This window comes from Lithobates pipiens, unplaced genomic scaffold (assembly GCF_037356315.1).
Source record: "Lithobates pipiens isolate NorthernLeopardFrog02 unplaced genomic scaffold, aLitPip1_a1.2 Scaffold_18, whole genome shotgun sequence".
Taxonomy (NCBI): domain Eukaryota; kingdom Metazoa; phylum Chordata; class Amphibia; order Anura; family Ranidae; genus Lithobates; species Lithobates pipiens.
In genome coordinates, this window is record NW_027507758.1 from 21431399 (window position 1) to 21453368 (window position 21970).

Sequence of the window (21970 nt, forward strand, 5' to 3'; positions counted from 1 at the left end):
TAACTATTAAATTATAGGTATTGGAATTTCCTTTTAAATTTGGCTGTTAGAGAATGAAACGAATACAAATTTATCTGAAGTTACAAATTATCCGAAATAATGAATGCCGCATCTAAACGAATGGAACGTAATTAATTAATAATAATAAATAACAATAATAATAATAAAAAAATTATTATTATTATTACTTATTATTATTTTGTTCCTTTCTATATGTTTACATGTGACATTCATTATTTCGGATAATTCATAATTTTGGATAAATTCATATTCATTACTTTCACTAACAGCCAAATTTGAAAGGAAATTCCAATACCTATAATTTAATAGTTAGTTATTATTAGTTAGTTAGGTATTCTTTCGAATTTACGAATTTTCAAATTGACTAATTTAAGAATTGCGATCATAACGAATGACCGAAGAAAAAAAAAAAAAGACCGAATGAAACAAAAACAAATTCATTTTTCAGCAGTGCACATGTCTAGAAAACAATGAAATCCAGACAGTGGAGCCCTGGGCTGCTTCACATCTATGCATGTTGCTTTTGAGCGTTTTTGCAGTGCTTTTTGCGGTGCTCGTCGCGTTTTTGGACACGCGTTTTTACAGCGATTTTGCCACGTTTTGCGTTTTTTTTTATTTTTTTACACTGTGGTTGCTTAGCAACCAGATATATACAGTGAAAAAAAAAAAACGCAAAATGCAAATCGCGGCAAAATCGCAGTCAAAACGCTACTAAAAAACGGTACTTGCGTTTTTGATGCAGGTCCATTGACTTCTATTACATGCAAAACGCTGCATGAAAAAAAAAGTCCCTGACCCTTTCCAAAAAACGCAGAGGCACAAAAATGCATTGATGTGAACATGTTCCATAGGAACCCATGTTAAAAAAATTTCCCTGCATTTCTGCAAAATGCATCAAAAAACGCGTTAGTGTGAATCAAGCCTAACACACCGGGCTAAATTTAACTGCTTTGCTGAAAACATCCTGTTGTTGTCAGAGCTCAGATTACACACACAGCTGAATTAACACAGTGAGCACCTTCCTCTTCTTGCTGTTTTCTCAGGTTGGGCCTTTCAGATTTTTAGTTAGAGGGATACTGTCTGAAATGGAAATACGCCAATGAATATTTCATATTAACAATTTACAGCCAGCAGTTCAGGGTCTCTTTTTTTTTTTTGTGTGTTTACTGGGCTACTCCTAACTGCTTTCCTGAAAAAAAAATCTAGTGTCTATAGAGCCAAATAGCTGAAATTAAAATGACAGAAATAGCTAAATAAGTCAGCAGATTGATTCTCCCCTCCATCCTTGCTCTGTGCAGATCCATACGTACTTTCAATTACAGAGAGACAGTGTGAAAGCAACTCCTGCTCTCAATTTTGAAACCTTCCATGTTCTGTTAGCCCGTGTTCTGGGCAGGTTCTGTATTTATTGTTCACATGTAGAATGCCGGCCTTCCCTTCAGTCTTGCACAGTTGTAAAGGCTCTTCTGGACTGAAACCACTTACTCTGATTTCACTGCACACTGTGAGCTTCCCACAATGTGCATTAGATGCTGCAGCAAGTCAGATAGCGCTTGCCTCATTTTCTGGCTGGAGGACGCCCGGCAGCATCTAGCCCTTTCCTTCCCCAGCCTGAATCGGCCAGGTCCTTAACAACTTCCGGACCGCCGCACGCTGATATACGGCCTTACTTTGAAGGAGGATATAGTTGTTATGGCAGCAGCTGCCATGACCCCAGTATCCTCTTCTTCGGCCAGAGGTCCGCTTTTTGATAAGAGTGGTCTCTGCGGCGGATTCGCCCACAAGATAACTTTTATCGGCAGCGGGAGAAAGCCCCCAACTCAGGTGCCCTCTGCCGCTTACCGGAGCCGTCGGCAGCGGCGGAGGCGTTCGGATCTTCACCCTTGCTGGGCATGGAGACGAGTGAGATGGTCCCCAACGGTCTTCATAACATTGCAGGGCGGAAGCGAAATCAAAAAGTCACTTCCGCCCATATCTCTTAAAGGACCATTTAAAAAAAAAAAAAAAAATTAAAATGACAGTCTTTTTTTTTTTTTTTTTTGCATTTTAGTGTAAATGAGATCTGAGGTCTTTTTGACCCTGAATCTCACATTAAAGAGGACCTGTCATGCTTTTTTTCTATTACAAAGTATGTTTACATTCCTTGTAATAGGAATAAAAGTGACACAATTGTTTTTTTTTTTTTTAAAAACAGTGTAAAAAATAAAAAATAAAAAGGTAAACAAATAAGAAAAAAAAAAATTTTTAAACGCTCCCCGTCCCGCCGAGCTCGTGTGCAGAAGCAAACGCAGACGCGAGTAGCGCCCGAATATGAAAATGGTGTTCAAACCACACATGTGAGGTATCACCGCGATCGTTAGAGCGAGAGCAATAATTCTAGCCTCATATCTCCTCTGTAGCTCAAAACATGCAACCTGTAGAAGTTTTTAAACATCGTCTATGGAGATTTTTAAGGGTAAAAGTTTGTCGCCATTCCACAAGCGGGCGCAATTTTGAAGCGTGACATGTTGGGTATCAATTTACTCGGCGTAACATTATCTTTCACAATATAAAAAAAAATAATAATTGGGCTAACTTTACTGTTGTCTTATTTTTTAATTCAAAAAAGTATATTTTTTCCAAAAAAAAGTGCGCTTGTAAGACCGATGCGCAAACACGATAGTTTGTCGCCATTTCACGAGCGGGGCGCAATTTTGAAGCGTGACATGTTGGGTATCAATTTACTCAGCGTAACATTATCTTTCACAATATAAAAAAAAAAATAATTGGGCTAACTTTACTGTTGTCTTATTTTTTAATTCAAAAAATATATTTTTTCCAAAAAAAAGTGCGCTTGTAAGACCGATGCGCAAACACGATAGTTTGTCGCCATTTCACGAGCGGGGCACAATTTTGAAGCGTGACATGTTGGGTATCAATTTACTCGGTGTAACATCTTCTTTCACAATATAAAAATAATAATTGGGCTAACTTTACTGTTGTCTTATTTTTTAATTCAAAAAATAAATTTTTTCCAAAAAAAAGTGCGCTTGTAAGACCACTGCGCAAACACGATAGTTTGTCCCCATTCCACGAGTGGGGCGCAATTTTGAAGCGTGACATGTTGGGTATCAATTTACTCGGCGTAACATTATCTTTCACAATAAAAATAAATAAAAAATTGGGCTAACTTTACTGTTGTTTTATTTTTAATTCAAAAACGTGTATTTTTTCCCCCAAAAAAGTGCGCTTGTAAGACCGCTGCGCAAATAAGGTGTGACAGAAAGTATTGCAACGACCGCCATTTTATTTTCTAGGGTGTTAGAAAAAAAATTGTATAATATTTGGGGGTTCTAAGTCATTTTCTAAAAAAAATCTCAGAAAGAGGCTCTGTCCTTAAGTGGTTAAAGTGGTTAAATTAGTTACTATTGTAATTCGGAAATCCTGATACATCCAAATTTTCAAATATCGAGTTAAAAAAATTCCGAATTTCAATTCAGAACTAAATGAACAGCACTTGCCCTTTTCACTGTGCTTCTGTCGGGAACTCCTGATATCACTGATTGCTGCGCAGACCCTCCCAGTGTGGGTTTGTTTGGTAGCAAGAATTCTTTTTTCGGCTTTTATAGTTTTTTGTTACCTCGTAGTCATAAAGAATCACCGGGGTTACAGGTGAAAACTACAGAGAGCAGAGCTGTCGCCATTCGCTGGTCACTCAGGGGCGGGGCTCTGTCTCCAGAGTTATCGATAACACTCTTTCATTTGTTCTTGCAGATTTGGATACGCAGATGTCTCCACCCCCGCAGAGCCAGGCAGAGCCCTACAGCTCTAGGTACTTGTCCACCCAGCTATTTCCCAATGTCTGTGTTGTCCCAGGATGGATTACACAAGTGCAGATCCAGTAGGGGGAATACGGGGGAGGGGGGGGTGGATCCAGCTAGAAAACCCCACAAGCGCAATCTGCAGGAATAATGGATTCTGATCACATAGCTCCCAACTGTCCCTGATTTCGAGGCACTGTCCCTGATTTGGAGCAATGTCCCTCTGTCCCTCTTTCCTCCTCATTTGTCCCTCATTTTGGTCTGATCTATATACCCTGTTTCCCCGAAAATAAGACCTAGCGTGATTGTTGGTAATGGCTGGAATATAAGCCTTACCCCCCAAATAAGCCCTTCCCTTTTTTCCCCGAAAATAAGCCCTACCCTGAAAAGAAGACCTACAAGGACTTAAACTAGGGCTTATTTGGGGGGGTAAGGCTTATATTGCAGCCATCACCAACAATCACGCTAGGTCTTATTTTCAGGGAAACAGGGTAGCTGTATATAAAATGCACTTTTTATCTATCAAAAAGTGTTTCCCAGTGCGAAATCTTTCATCCAATTTCTAAATTGCTGCATTTGTACATTCCAAAAGCCAATATAAAGGAATAGTAGTGGTAAAAAAGCACTTGTGGAAATGTACAATTCTCCTTTAAGGGGGCGTGTCAGGGGTGTGTCCTATGCCTGCATACTTTTGCTGATAGGTGTCCCTCATTCCAGTCTCAAAAAGTTGGGAAGTATGCAAGCACCGCAAATCAAAATCACTATTTCCTTATTTTTTTTTATCTTGAAAACAAACTCCTTTCATGTCTTAATGCTTTATTTTGCTGAGAAATCACTTTAAAAAACACCCCCCTAGCATTTTTGGTAGCCCCCCCCCCTCCCCAGTTTGCATGCAGGGATGCATGTCGGGCACCAGACTCATAGGTTTCTCTGAGTTTTTTTGTTTTTTTTCCCCCAGCCACAGGATTGGAACCTGAGGCTTGAAAAAGGTTGGGCTCAGGGCGCAGGGCACTCAGCCAATCAGGAGAGAGAGTCTTGGATGGCAGAGGCATTCATGGACATCGCTGGATAGAGAGGGGGCTCAGGTAAGTATTAGGGGTGGGCTGCTGCACATAGAAGGCTTTTTATCTTAATGCATAGACTACATAAGGATAAAAAAACCTTCTGACTTTACAACCCCTCTAAGGCGTCAGCATACCAAGACATTTTCAACAACTTCATGCTCCCCACTTTGTGGGAACAGTTTGGGGGATGGCCGCTTCCTGTTACAACATGACTGCGCACCAGTGCACAAAGCAAAGTCCATAAAGTCCATAAATGAGTGATTTTGGGGTGGAGGAACTTGACTGGCCTGCACAGAGTCCTGACCTCAAGAATAGCTTTGGGATGAATTTGAGCGAAGAGTGCGAGCCAGACCTTGTCCAACATCAGTGCCTGACGTCACAGTTGAAGGTTGAAGCTGTTATAGCCGCAAAGGGTGGGCCAACTCAATATTGAACCCTACGGACTAAGACTGGGATGCCATTGAAGGTCATGTGCGTGTAAAAGCAGGCGCCCCAATACATATATAGTGTAAGTCAAGACCATAGTTCCCAACTGTCCCTGATTTGGTCTGATCCATATAGTTGTATATAAAATGCACTTTTTATCTTTCAAAAAGTGTTTCCCAGCGCTAAACCTTTCATCCAAATTATAAATTTCTGCATTTGTAAATTTTATAAGCCAATATAAAGGAATAGTAGTGGTAAAAAAAAAAAGTCCCTCGTGGATTTAATTAACCTTTTTTTTTTTTGGTTAATTCTCCTTTAAGGGGGTGTGGCCGGGGGGCGTGTCCTATGCCTACATACGTTTGCTAGTAGGTGTCCCTCATTCCCATCTCAAAATGTTGGGAAGTATGGAAGACTGTCCATGGTTTTATATGGATTTGTCTTTTAACATTTTTTTTAAATAAATAATTCATTTTTAAAGAAATCTATGTTTGTATAAAGCGCCAAAAGTCCCAATATTCCTTCCCTCGGTTCTGTTTGATTAGTAAAGAATGTGGTGCTGTATCCTGATGACGATTCAGCCAGACTAATTGATGTCTACAGAGGGGAGGTGTTCTGTAGTTCAGAGAGAGAGCTCGGAACAATGTAAGACCCCTTTTCACACTGAGCCGCGGCGCATTTAGCGCTGTTTAAGTGGTGCTTTTCGGCCACTAGCCCCGCCAGGGCTTAAAAGTGCCCCCTGTTGCGGATCTTCCGAATCGCTTTTCAAGCGCTCGTTTCAATAGGCAAGGGGTGTTTTGGGAGCGCTGTATACAGCGCTCCAAAACCGCCCCAAAGATGCTGCTTGCAGGACTTTTTCTAACGTCCCGCAAGTGCACCGCTCCAGTGTGAAAGCACTCTGAGCTTTCACATTCGGACGGCGTGGGAGGCATTTTTTTTCAGGCGCTTTTTCCAGCGCTAAAACGCCTGAAAACCGCTTCAGTGTGAAAGGGGTCTTAGCCCTTGTACACACGATCGGCCATTCCGACAACCAAAGATTTTGTCCAAAACTGTTGCATACACACGGTCGGACAAATTTGTCGGAAAATCCGACGTGATGACGTTATTTCGTTATGATGGGACTACGTTCAGGCTAGTAGCCAATAGCTTTGATGTAGGAATTTGATCTGAGCATGCGTGGCACTTTGTCCGATCGGAATTCTCTACACATGATCGGAGTATGTCCGATCGGAGAATTTTGTCGGAAAATTTTACCAACAAGTTGGAAAACTTGGTTCGACGGATACTCCGACGGAAACAGTCCGATGGAGACCACACACAGTCGGAATATCCGACAAAAACGGTCGGACAAATTCCATCTGAATCTCCGACCGTGTGTTCAAGGGCTAAGAGCACAGCACACTCAGTCTGGGGGGCACAGGGTTTCGGGCAGGATCAACAGATCTTTTATTTGAACCTGCATAACAGATAAAACATTTTCAGGGTTAGATGTTCTATATATTATAGTAAGGTCTCAAACAGCACAACTGACAAAATACATTTCTATGAAGTTTACACGAGTCATAAAGCATCTGGAATGAAGCTGGCTGCAAAACTGGATTCATTTTAAGGCTGGGTTCACATTGCAGCGATGCGGGAACGCCGCGAATCCGCGGCGGGTTCCCGCATCGCATGCCTCCCGGCGGCAGTTCACACTGCCCTATGCGAACTGCTGGGAGTGACAGTGAAATGTTAATGACACCCCCAGATCAGTTCGCATATCGCAGTGCGATCTGCAAACTCGGACAGGAATCGGATCGCATGGTGTGAACACCCATGCGATCCGATTCTGCTGCGGACCAAAAAAAGGGTCCTGTGCGAGTTTGGGGCGGGTGCGATGCGAATTCAGCCATACTATCTGTATGGCTGAACTCGCATCGCACAGAGATCGGATGTGATTTGTACTGCAGTGCGGTGCGAATCACATCCGGTTCTCGTAGCTGCAGCAGTGTGAACCCAGCCTTAATTCTTTATCGCTCCTCAAAATGTTATGTAATTTTGGTTTGCTAATTGTGGTTTATATAACAAGAATATATAGAACATTCAAGCCCTGATGAAGGGGGGTTGTGCCCCCCAAAACGCGTTGGGTAATTTTTTTACTTTTTGTTTGTCAGTAATTCAATGAGTAATGAATGTAATCTCTGACACTTTTTTATGGTTTGGCACCCTTCATGTTATCTTTATGTTTTTTTTTAACAGGCAAAGTTATCTTTATGTTTTTGGATTCTGATTCTGGGTAGCCCAGTTAGGGTGACCTTGTCTGACAACACAGCCTCGCCAGGGCTACTTAGATATGCCTTAGATCAGCCCTCAAAATCTCTGCTCGCATTAGGCAAGTGGAAATAAGCTGAGGGCAAGTGTGGAACCCCTTTGGGGGGGGGGGGGGGGACCGAGGGGGCGGGTGCCACCAGCAGGCGTGGTTAAACAGGTGCGGATTCTCCTTGAAGCCCCCTATCATTCTCTTAACAGGGCCTGGCATACAGTTTAGGACTTGAAATTATGAGCCCCCCCATAGATATTGGTTTGTCATCCCGCACTATTGCATCACCAATTATTATTATTTTGAGCGCCCCTCTGATAACCTATTCTGGATTTTATAAACTAAAACAATGACACCGATCTCCACTGTACAGGACACAAGCAGAGCGAGGGGGATCGGTGTGGGCCGGGAGCAACTGGGATGTGGACTGGATGGACCCAGAAGACATTTTCACCATCTCCGAGGAGGAAGAGAACTTTCTGCAGCAGAACAATCTGCCTCTGTCCTCCCTGCAGCCGCTGAAGGAGGCGTCTCTGAACTCTGTGAGTGCGCCAGTCGGCGCGATTCCTTCGGGGGCCGCTGTCACATGACAATGATGGTGGATGGAGTATCGGCCAACCATTACATAGTTCTCTGATCCAGTTTATGCCATGAAAAAGTCCCACCCACTGTGTGGACCAGTGGTGGCTGGTGCTCAAAATTTTTGGGGGTGGGTGCAAACAACCAATTGCAGCCTCCCTGTGCCCATCAATTGCAGCCACTGTGCCCATCATATACAGCCATTGTGCCCATCATATGCAGCCATTGTGCCCATAATATACAGCCATTATGCCCATCATATGCAGCCACTGTACCCATCATATGCAGCCACTGTGCCCGTCATATGAAGCCACTTGTGTCCATCAAATGCAGCCACTTGTGCCCATCATATGCAGCCACTTGTGCCCATCATATGCAGCCACTTGTGCCCATCAAATGCAGCCACTTGTGCCCATCAAATGCAGGCAGTTGTGCCCATCAAATGCAGCCAGTTGTGCCCATCACCATTGTGCCCATCATATGCAACCATTGTGCTCATCATATGCAGCCACTGTACCCATTATATGCAGCCACTGTGCCCGTCATATTCAGCCACTGTCCCCGTCATATTCAGCCACTGTGCCCATCATATGCAGCCACTGTGCCCGTCATATGCAGCCACTTGTGCCCACCATATGCAGCCACTTGTGCCCATCAAATGCAGGTACTTGTGCCTATCAAATGCAGCCACTTGTGCCCATCAAATGAGGCCAATTGTGCCCATCATATGCAGCCATGTGCTCATCAAATGCAGCCACTTGTGCCCATCATATGCAGTCACTTGTGCCCATCAATTGCCGCCACTGTGCCCATCAATTGCCGCCACTATGCCCGGCAGTTGCTCCCACTGTGCCCCATCAAACGCAGCCACTATTCCATATCAAATACTGCCAGTGCTGCCAGTGTGCCCCCACCACTTTTAATATTAATTGAACAAGCTGGGGTTAGAAGCTCATTGGTTTCTATGCAGAAGTGAGCCTGATTTTGCACTATCTAGCTTTAGTAAATAAACCCCATTGTGTACTTAAACGTGGGATATGCCTGTACCTCTCTATCTCCTGTCTGATCAATGTTTATAAACAATGTTACTTTGTACACCTCTATCTCCTGTACGAACAATTTTAGAAACAATGTTATTTTGTATCTCTCTATCTCCTGTCTGATCATTGTTTAGAAACAATGTTACTTTGTATCTAACTCCCATCTGAAAGAACTGTTTACAATATTACTTTGTATTACTCTATCGCCTTTCTAAAAAAAAATGTTTTAAACCATTTTATTTTGTACCTCTATCTCCTGCCTGATCAATATTTATAAACAATATTACATTGTATCTCTCTATCTGCTGTATGATCAATGTTTATATACAATGTTACTTTGTATCTCTCTATCTCCTGTCAACAACGTTTTTAAACACTGTGTCAGACATTCTGGGTTTTTTTTCCTACAGCTTCTGCATTTGCACAGCAAAGCATGGCTGTCATTTTGACAGTTGGGAATTTCTGGCAAGTCCCCGGGGAAAGGGCAGGATGTACTAGACATGTCCAGTCTATACTTCAATGAAGATTTTTTGGGGTGTGTGTAGTGTGTCCTGTGTCCTCCTGCCCTAGCTGCCACTGACAGCTTTATAATGGTAGAAGGTGGAGCTTTTCCCCAAAAAAATGATTCTGTTGCTGTATATTGTGACATGTCAGTATTAATGGAAGCTTGTCATGTTACTGACAGGTCCTCTTTAAGTAGTACTGTAGATCAGATCAGTCTAGAGGGAAGGAAACCTGTTTCAATTAGAGAAGTGACATGCGTGTCTGATATGTTTATGTTCCCAGCGGGATGGGATGGCGAGTTTCACTGACTTCCTCAGGGGGACGCTGGGATTCCATCTACTCCACTTTTGGATGGACTGTGAACAGTTTAAAGAAGAGTCTGTAGACCTGGAGGTCAATCAGAGCCCCGAGGAGGCCAGACACCGATGTGTTCACCTGTTCAGGTACAGCCAGGACACACGGGGCTAAAAATATTGTATTATACTGCTGCTAAAGGGTCACTCCACTCAAAACGGACATGTAAGTTTTCGATGTATGCTGGGGGGGTTAATATCCAGCTGACAATCTCCTGTATGTCGCTGTTGCCCCCTCCCCGGGGCATGGCTTTGCCAATGGCATGCTGTAACACCTAAAACAAGGTGGAAAGAAGCAGAATCAGGAATCATGGCAGGGAGGTCACACTGTTGAAGAATATGAGATATATATGACAAGTCAGGGGCTGCTTCAGCCTATCAGACTCCACCTATAACTAACAATACAACTTCCAGCTTGACTGATCCGTTTTAATGCCCTCTTGATAAAGTATAACTCCAGCCAAGATGACAGTTTTACTCATAATATTGGGGTATATGTGCATTGGTGTATTTTAAGTTGCCACTAGATGGCGCTAAAACAGGGGCATTTAGTAGGTGGCAGGCTTCCAAAGCTTAATTTTTTACTTTATTCTGGTTTAGCTGCCCCTTTGTTTACCCTGTGTCCAGTGATGGCTCAACCCCTACTTTAAAAAAAAACAAGAGCATTACCTATGGTTAGCTGCTAAGTTACCTGCACTGAGAGTTACAGATTGTAAAGCGCTGCGTAAACTGTTGGCGCTATATAAATCATGTATGATAATAATAATAATGAGCAAGAGCCACATACAGAGTACACAGTGGGGATTGTACTGACTTGCGCTGACCACATGTCTCCCCTCTCCGATAGGTCCATCCAGAACAAGTATCGCACCTACCTGAGCCCAGGCTGGCAGGTAAGTCCTCGTCTTTTTATCATTTTCTGTACCCAACCATCAAAAAAAACTTTCATTTGTTGTCCTTGTAACCATAGAAGTAGTTTTTAGACCGGGCTTTCCCACAGTTCTTAGCCCCTTGCTCCTGCAATAGGCTCACTGACTTAATTAGAAGCCTGAACAGAACTTGAGGTTGAATTACAGGCATCCCCTGTGGGTCACTGTACTGAGAGCCCCATCTTTGCTATGAGTTGTACAAAGCTCTTCTAGAAGCAGGGCCGGCCCTTCCATGGGTCCCAGTGGGTCCACTGGACCCAGGCAGCACTTTGAGAGGGGCGGCAAACCACAGCCACCTCTCCTTCTCATTTTTTTACCCAACAAATTGAAGACAAAAATTATGTTATGTTCCAGCCTGATTGCATACAAATTTAAAGTGTTTAGGTTTGACCTCATATTATATGGTTTTAGTAAATTCAAAGGAAAAAAAATATAAAAATTGGATAGTGTGTTTGGGTCAGGGTCAAAGGTCAAGTTCAAAGGTCAAGGTCTGTATTTTTTGGACAGGATTTTTTTTTTCATTTCTTAAATTAATATCAGTGTCAGTGTGTTTTAGGTAGGATTTAAAAAAGCAAAGTGCGCACTATTGATTCTGGCCTGTACTACGGGTACAAACAACGACTAACATACACAAATGTGGTATCACTGCGTTCGTCCGGAACAGGAGCTGTTCTTTGGTAGGTTATGGTAATAGCAAGAAATATACAGATAAATAAAAAAATAAAATAATTTGTTTTACTATTTCGGGCCAGTTTTCCTTTGATAATAAAACAAAATAAAAAAATCAGGAGATATCCATTACCATTTACCACAAAATAAAAGCCCAATTTGTCCTGAAAAAATTGGTAGTTGTGGTGATATGTACGGTTGTACTAACACATGTCAAAATGACAAAATTGGGCTCAGGCATTTAGATATGTTTTACTTTAAAGCCTTGTACACACGGTCGGAGAATCCGTCGGAATGTGTCCTATCGGACCGTGTTGTCGGATAATCCGACTGTGTGTGGTATGCATCGGACTGATTCCGTCGGAATATCCGTCGGACCCAATTTTCCAACATGATGGAAATATTTTCCGACCAACTGGTCCGATAGGACATATTCCGATCATGTGTAGCGAATTTTGATCATGCTCAGATCAAATTCCTACATCAAAGCTATTGGTTACTAGCCTGAATGTAGTCCCATCGTAACGAAATTACGTCATCACGTTCTGAAAAATCGGATTTTTCGACAACTTAGTCCGACCGTGTGTATGCAACAGTTTCGGACACAATCCGTCAGGCTAAATCTGACTGACAAAATCCGAAGGATTTGGTTGGCAGAATCTCCGACCGTGTGTACAGGGGCTTAGACGTGAAGGGGTTAATGATAGCTGCAGATTTAAAATAATTGAAAATAACTTTTGAAATGACATTAACATGTTAAAGTTTAAATCTTACTTTAAAGCTGAACTTCGTGCAAACAGCGGAATACACAGCTAAAATCCATATACCTGTACTTATATTACCTGACTAAGAATTCGCAATTCTGTTCAGCTATATTTGTGATCATGGAACCTCTGCCAAAAAGCATATTCCAGGTCGGTGCACCGCACATTAAACTAAAGTTTTATTTTTGCTCTTGAAGGAATGAGTTTGCCTCTCTGGTTGACAATCTCCTTGTATGCAATTTATTATAATAATAATAATAATAATAATATAATTTATAATGTTTAGAAATATATATAATATAATAATAATAATAATAATAAAATGAATAATAATAAAATAATAATAATATAGTTTCTAATGTTTATATGTTTATAATGTGTGTTGGAGAAGTAAACACAGAAAGTAACACATTGTGACTTTGCGATTTACAGGAGCAGATACGACTTTCACAGCAGAATTGGGGCCCCTCCTATCAGGCTCTGCGCAGGGCCCAGTATGATTCACTCAGACGTCTGCGAGCCTATTGGATCCCGCGATTCCTCATCCACCAGCAGAGGAGACTCAGGTACAAAAAAGACTCAGGTACAAAAAAGAAGAGTATAAATACATAAAAATAAAATTAAATTAATTTTTAGATGTGTTAAAATACAAAAATGCTAACAAATATATAATGCATACAGCATCCAGGACTCTGGTGACAAAGAGCATTATGGGTTCTGTAGAGAATGCACAGCAGGGTTTGTTTGCTTTCAGACTGTCTCTCTGTAATTGGAAGGCTGTATGGAGCCATACAGAGCAAGAAGAGGGATGGTGGAGTGGAGATGTTTCACTTCCCTGATCATTCAGCTTGTACTTAGAGCTTCAGCTGGTTAGCTCTGTAAACACAAACTTTTTCTTCAGCAATGCAGTTAAGGTTAACCTGGTGACTATACTGTATGAAAAAAAAAGAAGATGGGGGGGGGGTGTAGATTATCAGATAGCAGGAGGGGAACCACATAATGGGAGGACTAGGTTGCCATAAAGCAGTGTGGGCCAGGTTATGGGATAGCAGTGGGACCAGGTTAACAGATACCAATGGAAACCACATTATTAGTCAGGGCAGGTATCACAGAGACCAGGTTATATAAGAAAGTAGTGGGGGATTGGGTATAGGGAGGAATAGTTGTCAGGGGAGCCAGATTATCAGAAAACAGCAGGGAGCAGTTATCAGGGGTATCAGTTATCAGGGGCACCAGGTTATATAGAAAGATAGCAGGGGGGCAGGTGTATGGGGGACCCGGTATGGGGGGGGGATTGGCTGGTTACTCGATAGCAGCTGTGGGCATTTATCATGGTACTAGTTAGCAGTGGGGCCAGATATCAGGGGGACCATATATCAGGGAGACCCAGGTTATCAGATATAAAAGGGGGCCATATATTTGGGGGTTATGTACCATAGGACCAGGTTATATAGGAAATAGTGAGGAACCAGGTATCAGAGGGACCAGGTATAGGAGGGGACCAGGTGTCATTGGGGCCAGGTTTTCGAATAGCAGTGGGGAGCAGTTAGCAGGGGCACCAGGTATCAGTGAAGCCAGATATTAGGGGGACCAGGTATCAGGCCAGATATTGGTGGGGGTGCAGGTATCAGAGAGGCCGATATTAGGGGGAACAGGTATTGCCAGGTATTAGGGGAACCAGGTATCAGTGAGGCCAAATATTAGGGGGACCAGGTTTCAGGCCAGATATTGGGGGAGCCAGGTATCAGTGAGGCCAGATATTAGTGGGAACAGGTATCAGTAAGGCCAAATATTAAGGGGACCGGTTATCAGGGACGCCAGATTTAAGGGGACCAGGTATCCGAGAGACCAGATATTATGAGGACCAAGCATTGGGGGGGGGGGGTAGATAGCAGCAGGAAGGATTTATCAGAGGAACCAAGTATCAGGAAAGCCAGATATTACTTGGAACCAGGTATCAGTGAGGCCAGGTTTTGGGGGGGGGGGGGGGGGCAGGTATCAAGGAGGCCAGATATTAGGGGGACCATGAATCAGACAGGTCAGATATTAGGGGGACCAGGTATAAGAGAGGCCAGATATTAGATTAGAGGGACCAGATATCAGTGAGGCCAAATATTAGGGGTACCAGGTATCAGGCCAGATATTGGGGGGACCAGGTATTAGTCAGGCCAAATATTAGGGGGACCAGGTATCATGCCAGATATTAGGGGGACCAGGTGTCAGTGAGGCCAAATATTAGGGGGACCAAGTATCAGGCAAAATATTGGAGGGGCCAGGTATCAATTAGGCCAGATATTGGGGGAAACAGGTATCAAGCCAGATATTGGGGGGACCAGGTATTAGTGAGGCCAAATATTAGGGGGACCAGGTATCATGTCAGATAATAGGGGGCCCAGGTATCAGTGAGGCCAAATATTAGGGGGACAGGGTATCAGGGAGGCCAGATTTAAGGGAACCAGGTATCAGAGAGACCAGCTATTGGGAGGACCAGGTATCGGGGGGCAGGTTTTTAGATAGCAGCAGGGAGCATTTATCAGGGGAACCAAGTATCAGTGAGGCCAGATATTAGGGGGACTAGGTATCGGTGAGGCCAGGTATTGGGGGGACCAGGTATCAAGAAGGCCAGATATTAGGGGGACCATGAATCAGAGAGGTCAGGCATTAGGGGGACCAGGTATAAGTGAGGCCAGATATTAGGGGGACCAGGTATCAGGGAGACAAGGTTATCCAATAGAAGTGGGGGTCAGATATATGGGGGACCAGATATCAGAGAGGCCAGTGAAATTTTAAAATGGGCCTTCATCCTTCCCAACCAGTTTCCACTATTTTATCTGTAGCATTTCCTCTTTTAAAATTGTAAATATATATATTTTTTTGCATTATCTTTTTGGGGAATTCTACCAGCACTTGCTTAAGCAAGAATGATGTGTCACTTGCCTACAGCCTCCTGGAGTCCCCACATCATGCATCCCAGGAGGCCGTGGGGTACTCTACAGAGCATGTGACGTTGAGTGCTATTCGGGGGCCAGCCCTCTCTTCCTGGTACCCGCCGACGCCCCCCTGATGAAGTTGCAACTGTGTGTCATCAATCAATAAGTAGGCTACAAGAATAGCCGGCCTTCAGATGACCTCACAGAGAATGGTGGCCACGCACCACCCCGTTTTCAATAGCGGGGTGGACCGCTACAGAACCCCACATGGATCGCTGGGCGTGTGAATATGTTTTTTGTGAATTACTCATAAAAAAGTTAAGAGGGTGGTGGGTAGGGCAGATTCGAATTCCAGGTCTTGCTTATATTGGTGATCACCCAACAATCCCATTTCTCTCAGGCACAGAGTGGACAGGAGGAAGAATCTGGAGGCCGTAACAATGGAGATCCCAGATATCGGAGCATCCAGCCAATATTCAGAAATCGGTGACATTTCACCACCTCCAGGGAGAAGAGGACAAGAAAAAGTGAGTTCTCTTCCTTCTGTGTAATATGAGTCCTTCAACCTTTTCATATGGAATTCATGTCTTCAAGTATCCAAAGGCAAAACCTTTTCTTTCTCCTGTTTCGGATGGAGTGTGGAAGGATGAGAACCCCTGTCAGGTATTTATTGCTGTCTGTGTCTTGATGGTGGGACAGACAGAATGTGAATTGAAATCTCAAATTGAGTTGTCCCCAGAAGAACAGGAATAGAGGGTAAATCTTCCAATGGGAGCATTTGTGACAGTCATTCTCAGCCAGGTGCCTGTGGTATGTTGGGGTTCCTTTAGCAGTTGCTAGGAGTTTCTTGAGCTGAGGCTGATGGACCTCCCGTATGATAGTGCCTGCATAGTTCCAGGTGCAACGCCACATAGCAGAGCCAGTAGCGTGTCAGTGTGAGGAATAGTGCTCCATTGTTGGTATCAGTGTGAGGAATAATGGCCCATTGTTGATGTCAGTGTGAGAAAATATGCCCTATTTTTGGTGTCAGTGGGAGACATAGTGCTCCATCGTTGGTTTCAGTGGGAGGAATTGTGCTTTATTGTCAGTGTCAGTAGAAGGAATTATACCCCATTGTTGGTGTCAGTGGGAGGAATAGTGCTCCATCTTTGGTGTCAGTGGGAGGAATTATGCCCCATCGTTGGTGTCAGTAGGAGGAACAGTGCTCCATCGTTGGTGTCAGTGGGAGGAATTATGCCCTATTGTTGGTGTCAGTAGGAGGAACAGTGCTCCTTCGTTGGTGTCAGTGGGAGGAATTCTGCGCCATAGTTGGTTTCATTATGAGGAACAGTGCTCCATCTTTGGTGTCAATGGGAGGAATTATGCCCCACCATTGGTGTCAGTGGGAGGAACAGTGCTCCATCGTTGGTGTCAGAGGGAGGAATTATACCCCATCGTTGGTGTCAGTATGAGGAACAGTGATCCATCGTTGGTGTCAATGGGAGGAATTATGCCCCACCATTGGTGTCAGTATGAGGAACAGTGATCCATCGTTGGTGTCAATGGGAGGAATTATGCCCCACCATTGGTGTCAGTGGGAGGAACAGTGATCCATCGTTGGTGTCAGAGGGAGGAATTATGCCCCATCATTGGTGTTAGTGGGAGGAATTATGTCATGTCGTTGGTGTCAGTGGAAGGGATTATGTGCCATAATTGGTGTCAGTGAGAGGAATTTTGCCCCATCGTTGGTGGCAGTGAAAGGAATTATGCACCATCATTGGTGTCAGTGGGGGGAATAGTGTCCCATCATTGGTGTCAGTGGGGGGAATAGTGTCCCATCATTGGTGTCAGTGTGAACAATAGAGCCTCAAGTCGTACCAGTGGGAGAAATAGCTGCAAAGTCTGGACAAAAGAAAGCAAAGGCAAAAATGTTAGTCCCTGGATATACAGTGCCTTGAAAAAGTATTCATACCCCTTGAAATTTTCCACATTTTGTCATGTTACAACCAAAGACGTAAATGTATTTTATATGATAGACCAACACAAAGTGGCACATACTGTAATTGTGAATTGGAAGGAAAACTATAAATGATTTTCAATTTTTTTTACAAATAAATATGTAAAAAATGTGGCGTGCATTTGTATTCAGCCCCCGAGTCAATACCATAGGTGTGAGCAGCCTAGTGCATTAGTTTGTGCACCCAAAAGCTCAAACACACATGCTTTTCTCCGCAGCCTCAGCTGCACTGGACAGTGAATGAATGGGAAGTGCTCTGTGCTGATTGGCTTCCTATATATTCACAAACTGAAGCATAGTACACACAGTTTGCTATGGTTCAGTTATGAATAAACACAGTGAGTGAGTGTGTTCATTTATAAAAGGAAGATGCTGGTAAATTACATATTTACTATCCGCTTCCCCCACCTGAAACATCCCCCTCAGCAACCAGGGGGAAAGAACAGGAGGGAAGCTAGCAGCACTGCAGGGTGGAGGTGGGGGGCCTACACAGGGGAAGCCCAGGCAGTAGGGGGAACTGGCACCGCTCGTAGTGATTGGGGTGTGCCCATGCCCACCTGGCACACACCCTGTGCATGCCCAGGGCTGGACTGGGACAGAAATTTGGCCCTGGACTTCATCCAGACCGGCCCACTTACATTTTGAGTGTCCCATCAGCACTCCCTTACATCAGAGTGTCTCAGCAGCCCCTTACATCAGAGTGTCCCATCAGCACCCCCTTACATCAGAGTGTCCCATCAGCACCCCCTTACATCAGAGTGTCCCATCAGCACCCCCTTACATCAGAGTGTCCCATCAGCACCCCCTTACATCAGAGTGTCCCATCAGCACCCCCTTACATCAGAGTGTTCCATCAGCACCCCCTTACATCAGAGTGTCCCATTGGCAGCCCCCCTACATCAGAGTGTCCCATCGGCAGCCCCCTTACATCAGAGTGTCCCATTGGCACCCCCTTACATCAGAGTGTCCCATCGGCAGCCCCCTTACATCAGAGTGTCCCATCGGCAGCCCCCTTACATCAGAGTGTCCCATCGGCAGCCCCCTTACATCAGAGTGTCCCATCAGCAGCCCCCTTACATCAGAGTGTCCCATCAGCAGCCCCCTTACATCAGAGTGTCCCATCAGCAGCCCCCTTACATCAGAGTGTCCCATCGGCAGCCCCCTTACATCAGAGTGTCCCATCAGCAGCCCCCTTACATCAGAGTGTCCCATCAGCAGCCCCCTTACATCGGAGTGTCCCATCAGCAGCCCCCTTACATCAGAGTGTCCCATCAGCACCCCCTTACATCAGAGTGTCCTATCAGCAGCCCCCTTACATCAGAGTGGCCCACTGAGCCATCGGCCCACCGGGAAACTCCCTGTAGTCCCGATGGCCAGTACATGCCTGTGCATGCCTATGGTCAATTCTTTGTAAAACCACCTTTCCCTGCAATTACAGCTGCAAGTATTTCTGGGTATGTAAATCACTATTCACAGCACTGTCCCTATCATTAAATTATTATAAATGTGTCTTGCAATGTGTTATTGTGCTTAAAGTGCTCCAAGATATGACTTCATAAGGTGCTCCAATATAAAGTGCTTCTGTGCTGCTATTCCTGCTTCACAGTGCTACTTGCATTGCTCTGTGCCCAGATCACTCAACAGATTATTCTGACCTTGTGCTTTTCAGCATCAAAGTCTCTCAGGCTTGAGGATATTTCCCTTTCAGGTGTTTGCAGGATGATACACAGCACTTTTTCTTCACCACTCCACCAGCAAACTCTTCCAATCTCTTCCAATCCCTTGGCCTCAACTCCTCATGCCGCATCCACCATGTATAGGAACAGAAGGGGAGGCTCGCATTGTTTAAAAATGTTATTTTTTTAATTAAAATAAAAAAAAATCCTCTACTACATCGCACTTTAAAGATGTAAACCTGCAGTAAAACCAGGGAGCGATCCACCGGAAATGATGTCACCCTATAGTCCCACCCAACATGTTTTGCCAGCCTCCACTTTCTGGCATGATTTTTTTGGATTATTGAAGGACTGGATTTAATTTACAGCTAATAATATACAGTGCTTTGAAAAAGTATTCATACCTCTTGAAATTTTCCACATTTCGCCATGTTACAACCAAAAAGGTACAGCACTTGAAAGACCCTTGCGCTTCATCTGGGATCTCCAACCCCACTATACCTCCAGTCCTCTCAAAAACCTGCACTGAGAGGAATGAAGGTATAGCAATAGGTGTCCCAAGTACATGCAGCCAATCTGCTATCAGTACACCTAGTTCTTTTTTTTTTTAGCAGGCAAATTTACCTACCCCAGTTGCAAAACCGTAAAAAGAAATTCGGTCCCAGACATCCACATGCTCAGAGTCTGAATGCTAGCTTGGCCATATTGCTAGCACTGCAACTGCTGCCTTTTCAGCTGGTAGACTCTGCCCCCTTCCGTGAATTTGTAGAATGTGCTGTAGCTCAGTGGCAGGTTCCAAAATGTTATTTCTTTTCACGGAAGGCCATTCCGGCTCTCTCCCGGCATGTGGAAGTTAATGTTTTGGCCTCATTGGACAGGGCGGTCAGCAGTAAGGTGCATATTACCGCTGACTCATGGTCTAGCCGGCATGGGCAGGGACATTACCTTTCCTTCTCAGCGCATTGGGTAACTCTGCTGGCAGCTGGGAAGGATGCAGGACAGGTTTCAGTATTCTTGGAGCTTGTTTCGCCACCACGCCTCCAAAATGCTAGTGGTGATTCTGCCACAGCACTCTACTCCAACCCATCCTCCTCTTCTTCCTCTATGGCCTCTTCTGCAGATTTGTCCTCTGAGCCAGTGGTGCTCCGTAAGCGTTCAAGTGCCTACACAAGCACTCAGGAAAAAAGATGCCAAGTGGTTCTTGAGTTGGTCTGCTTAGGGGACAGGAGCCACACTGGGGCAGAGATTCTGTCAGCTCTGCAGGGGCAGGCCCAGAGGTGGTTGACGCCATGCCAGCTTCAGCCAGGAATGATTGTATGTTAAAATGGCACCAACCTTCTCTCCGCCCCCCGACAGTGACACTAGACCCATGTACCATGTTTGGCACACGTCCTGAATTTGGTGGTGCAGCAGTTCTTGAGCAGGTACCCAGGCTTACAGGATCTCCTGAGGCAGGCCAGAAAAGTCTGTGGTCATACAATGCCAGTGCTAGGCTGGCTGACGTTCAAAGGGAATGCAACCTGCCCACCAACCGCCTCATTTGTAACATGCCCACCAGGTGGAACTCAACGTTGGCAATGCTGCAGTGGCTGCACTCACAGCAAAGGGCCATCAATGAGTACCTGTGTGTGTATGGCACCAGGACAGGGTCAGGGGAGCTTGGCTTTTTTTCACCACGTCAGTGGCTACTGATCAAGGATGCATGCACTGTCCTGTAATCATTTGAGGAGGCCACGAGGACGGTGATCAGCGACAATGCATCCATCAGTGATACTGTCCCTCTTGTCTTCCTGTTGGAGCACACACTTTGTGGAATAATGGACAGGACACTTGAGGCAGAACAGTGGGAGCAAGAGGAGGCAGCCTTATCTCTCAAGGCCCCCTTTATCCAGATAGTATTCCTGCGGGCCCGCCAAACACACAGGAAGAAGAGGAGGAGGATTGTTTCAGCATGGAGGTGGAGGATAACACTCAGCAGCAGTCTTCAAGGGATGGTTTCCAGTCCCCAGAAACCCAAGGAGTTGTACGTGGCTGGGAGGAGGTTGTTACGGATCATATGATCCTTAGTGACCCAGAGGACTCAGAATTGAATGCCTCTGCAAACTTATATGCTGCATGGCCACCCTGATTTTGCAAAGCCTGCAAAAGGACCCTAGAATTTGTGGTATCAAGGAGAGGGATCATTACTGGCTGGCAACCCTTCTTGATCCACGTTACAAGGTAAGGTTGCAGAACTCATCCTGCCTTTGCAGAGGGAGAAGTGGATGAAAAATCTTCAGGAGGCCTTCAAGAAAGGTTTGTGCAATGCCTTTCCAGACCCTGGGAGGTTACAAATTACTGGTGCTGGACAACGTGTTGCTGAGGCTTTGTTCAGTAAGAGGAAAAGCGGTGGAGAAGGTGGCCGGCTGACCAATGCCTTTAGACAATTTTCCAGTCCTCAGCACCAAGGTCTGATCGGTTCAAGCAACCATCGCCAGCGTCTGCATTACATGGTGCAGGACTATCTAGGGGCAAGAGCAGACCTTTCCAACAGACCATCCACTGGATTACTGGGTCTTGAGGATGGACCACTGGCCAGAACTTGCTCAATATGCAATTGCGCTACTGGCCTGTCCTGTATCCAGCATTCTTTCTGAATGCACATTCAGTGCTGCTGGAGGGTTTGTAACGGATCATAGAGTGTGCCTGTCCACAGACTCCGTAGATAGGCTCACATTCATAAAAAATAATCAGTCTTGGATCAGCAGCAGTTATCAAGCACCTGATGCTGATGTAACTGATTGATTTTTCTATGGATGTGGGATCATTTGAAGACTGCCTATGCTGAGTGGCTATCCTATTCCTCTTCAATCTTGATGATGCTAGCTTCCAACAATATTTTTGGTTTAGGGCACCACCACCACTGCCTAAGGCCCACGTTTTC

The 21970-nt window shown here is 44.6% G+C and overlaps 1 protein-coding gene across 1 annotated transcript in view; it reads left to right on the forward strand.

Annotated features, from left to right (window-relative positions):
- LOC143986997 (uncharacterized) overlaps window positions 1-21970 on the forward strand; it is a 130030-nt gene that overhangs the window by 54728 nt on the left and 53332 nt on the right. Inside the window, exons 6-11 of the mRNA XM_077485434.1 lie at window positions 3775-3832; window positions 7981-8149; window positions 10013-10173; window positions 10931-10976; window positions 12878-13011; window positions 15776-15902. Coding sequence (XP_077341560.1) covers window positions 3775-3832; window positions 7981-8149; window positions 10013-10173; window positions 10931-10976; window positions 12878-13011; window positions 15776-15902 — 695 coding nt within the window. The remainder of the gene's footprint in view (window positions 1-3774; window positions 3833-7980; window positions 8150-10012; window positions 10174-10930; window positions 10977-12877; window positions 13012-15775; window positions 15903-21970) is intronic.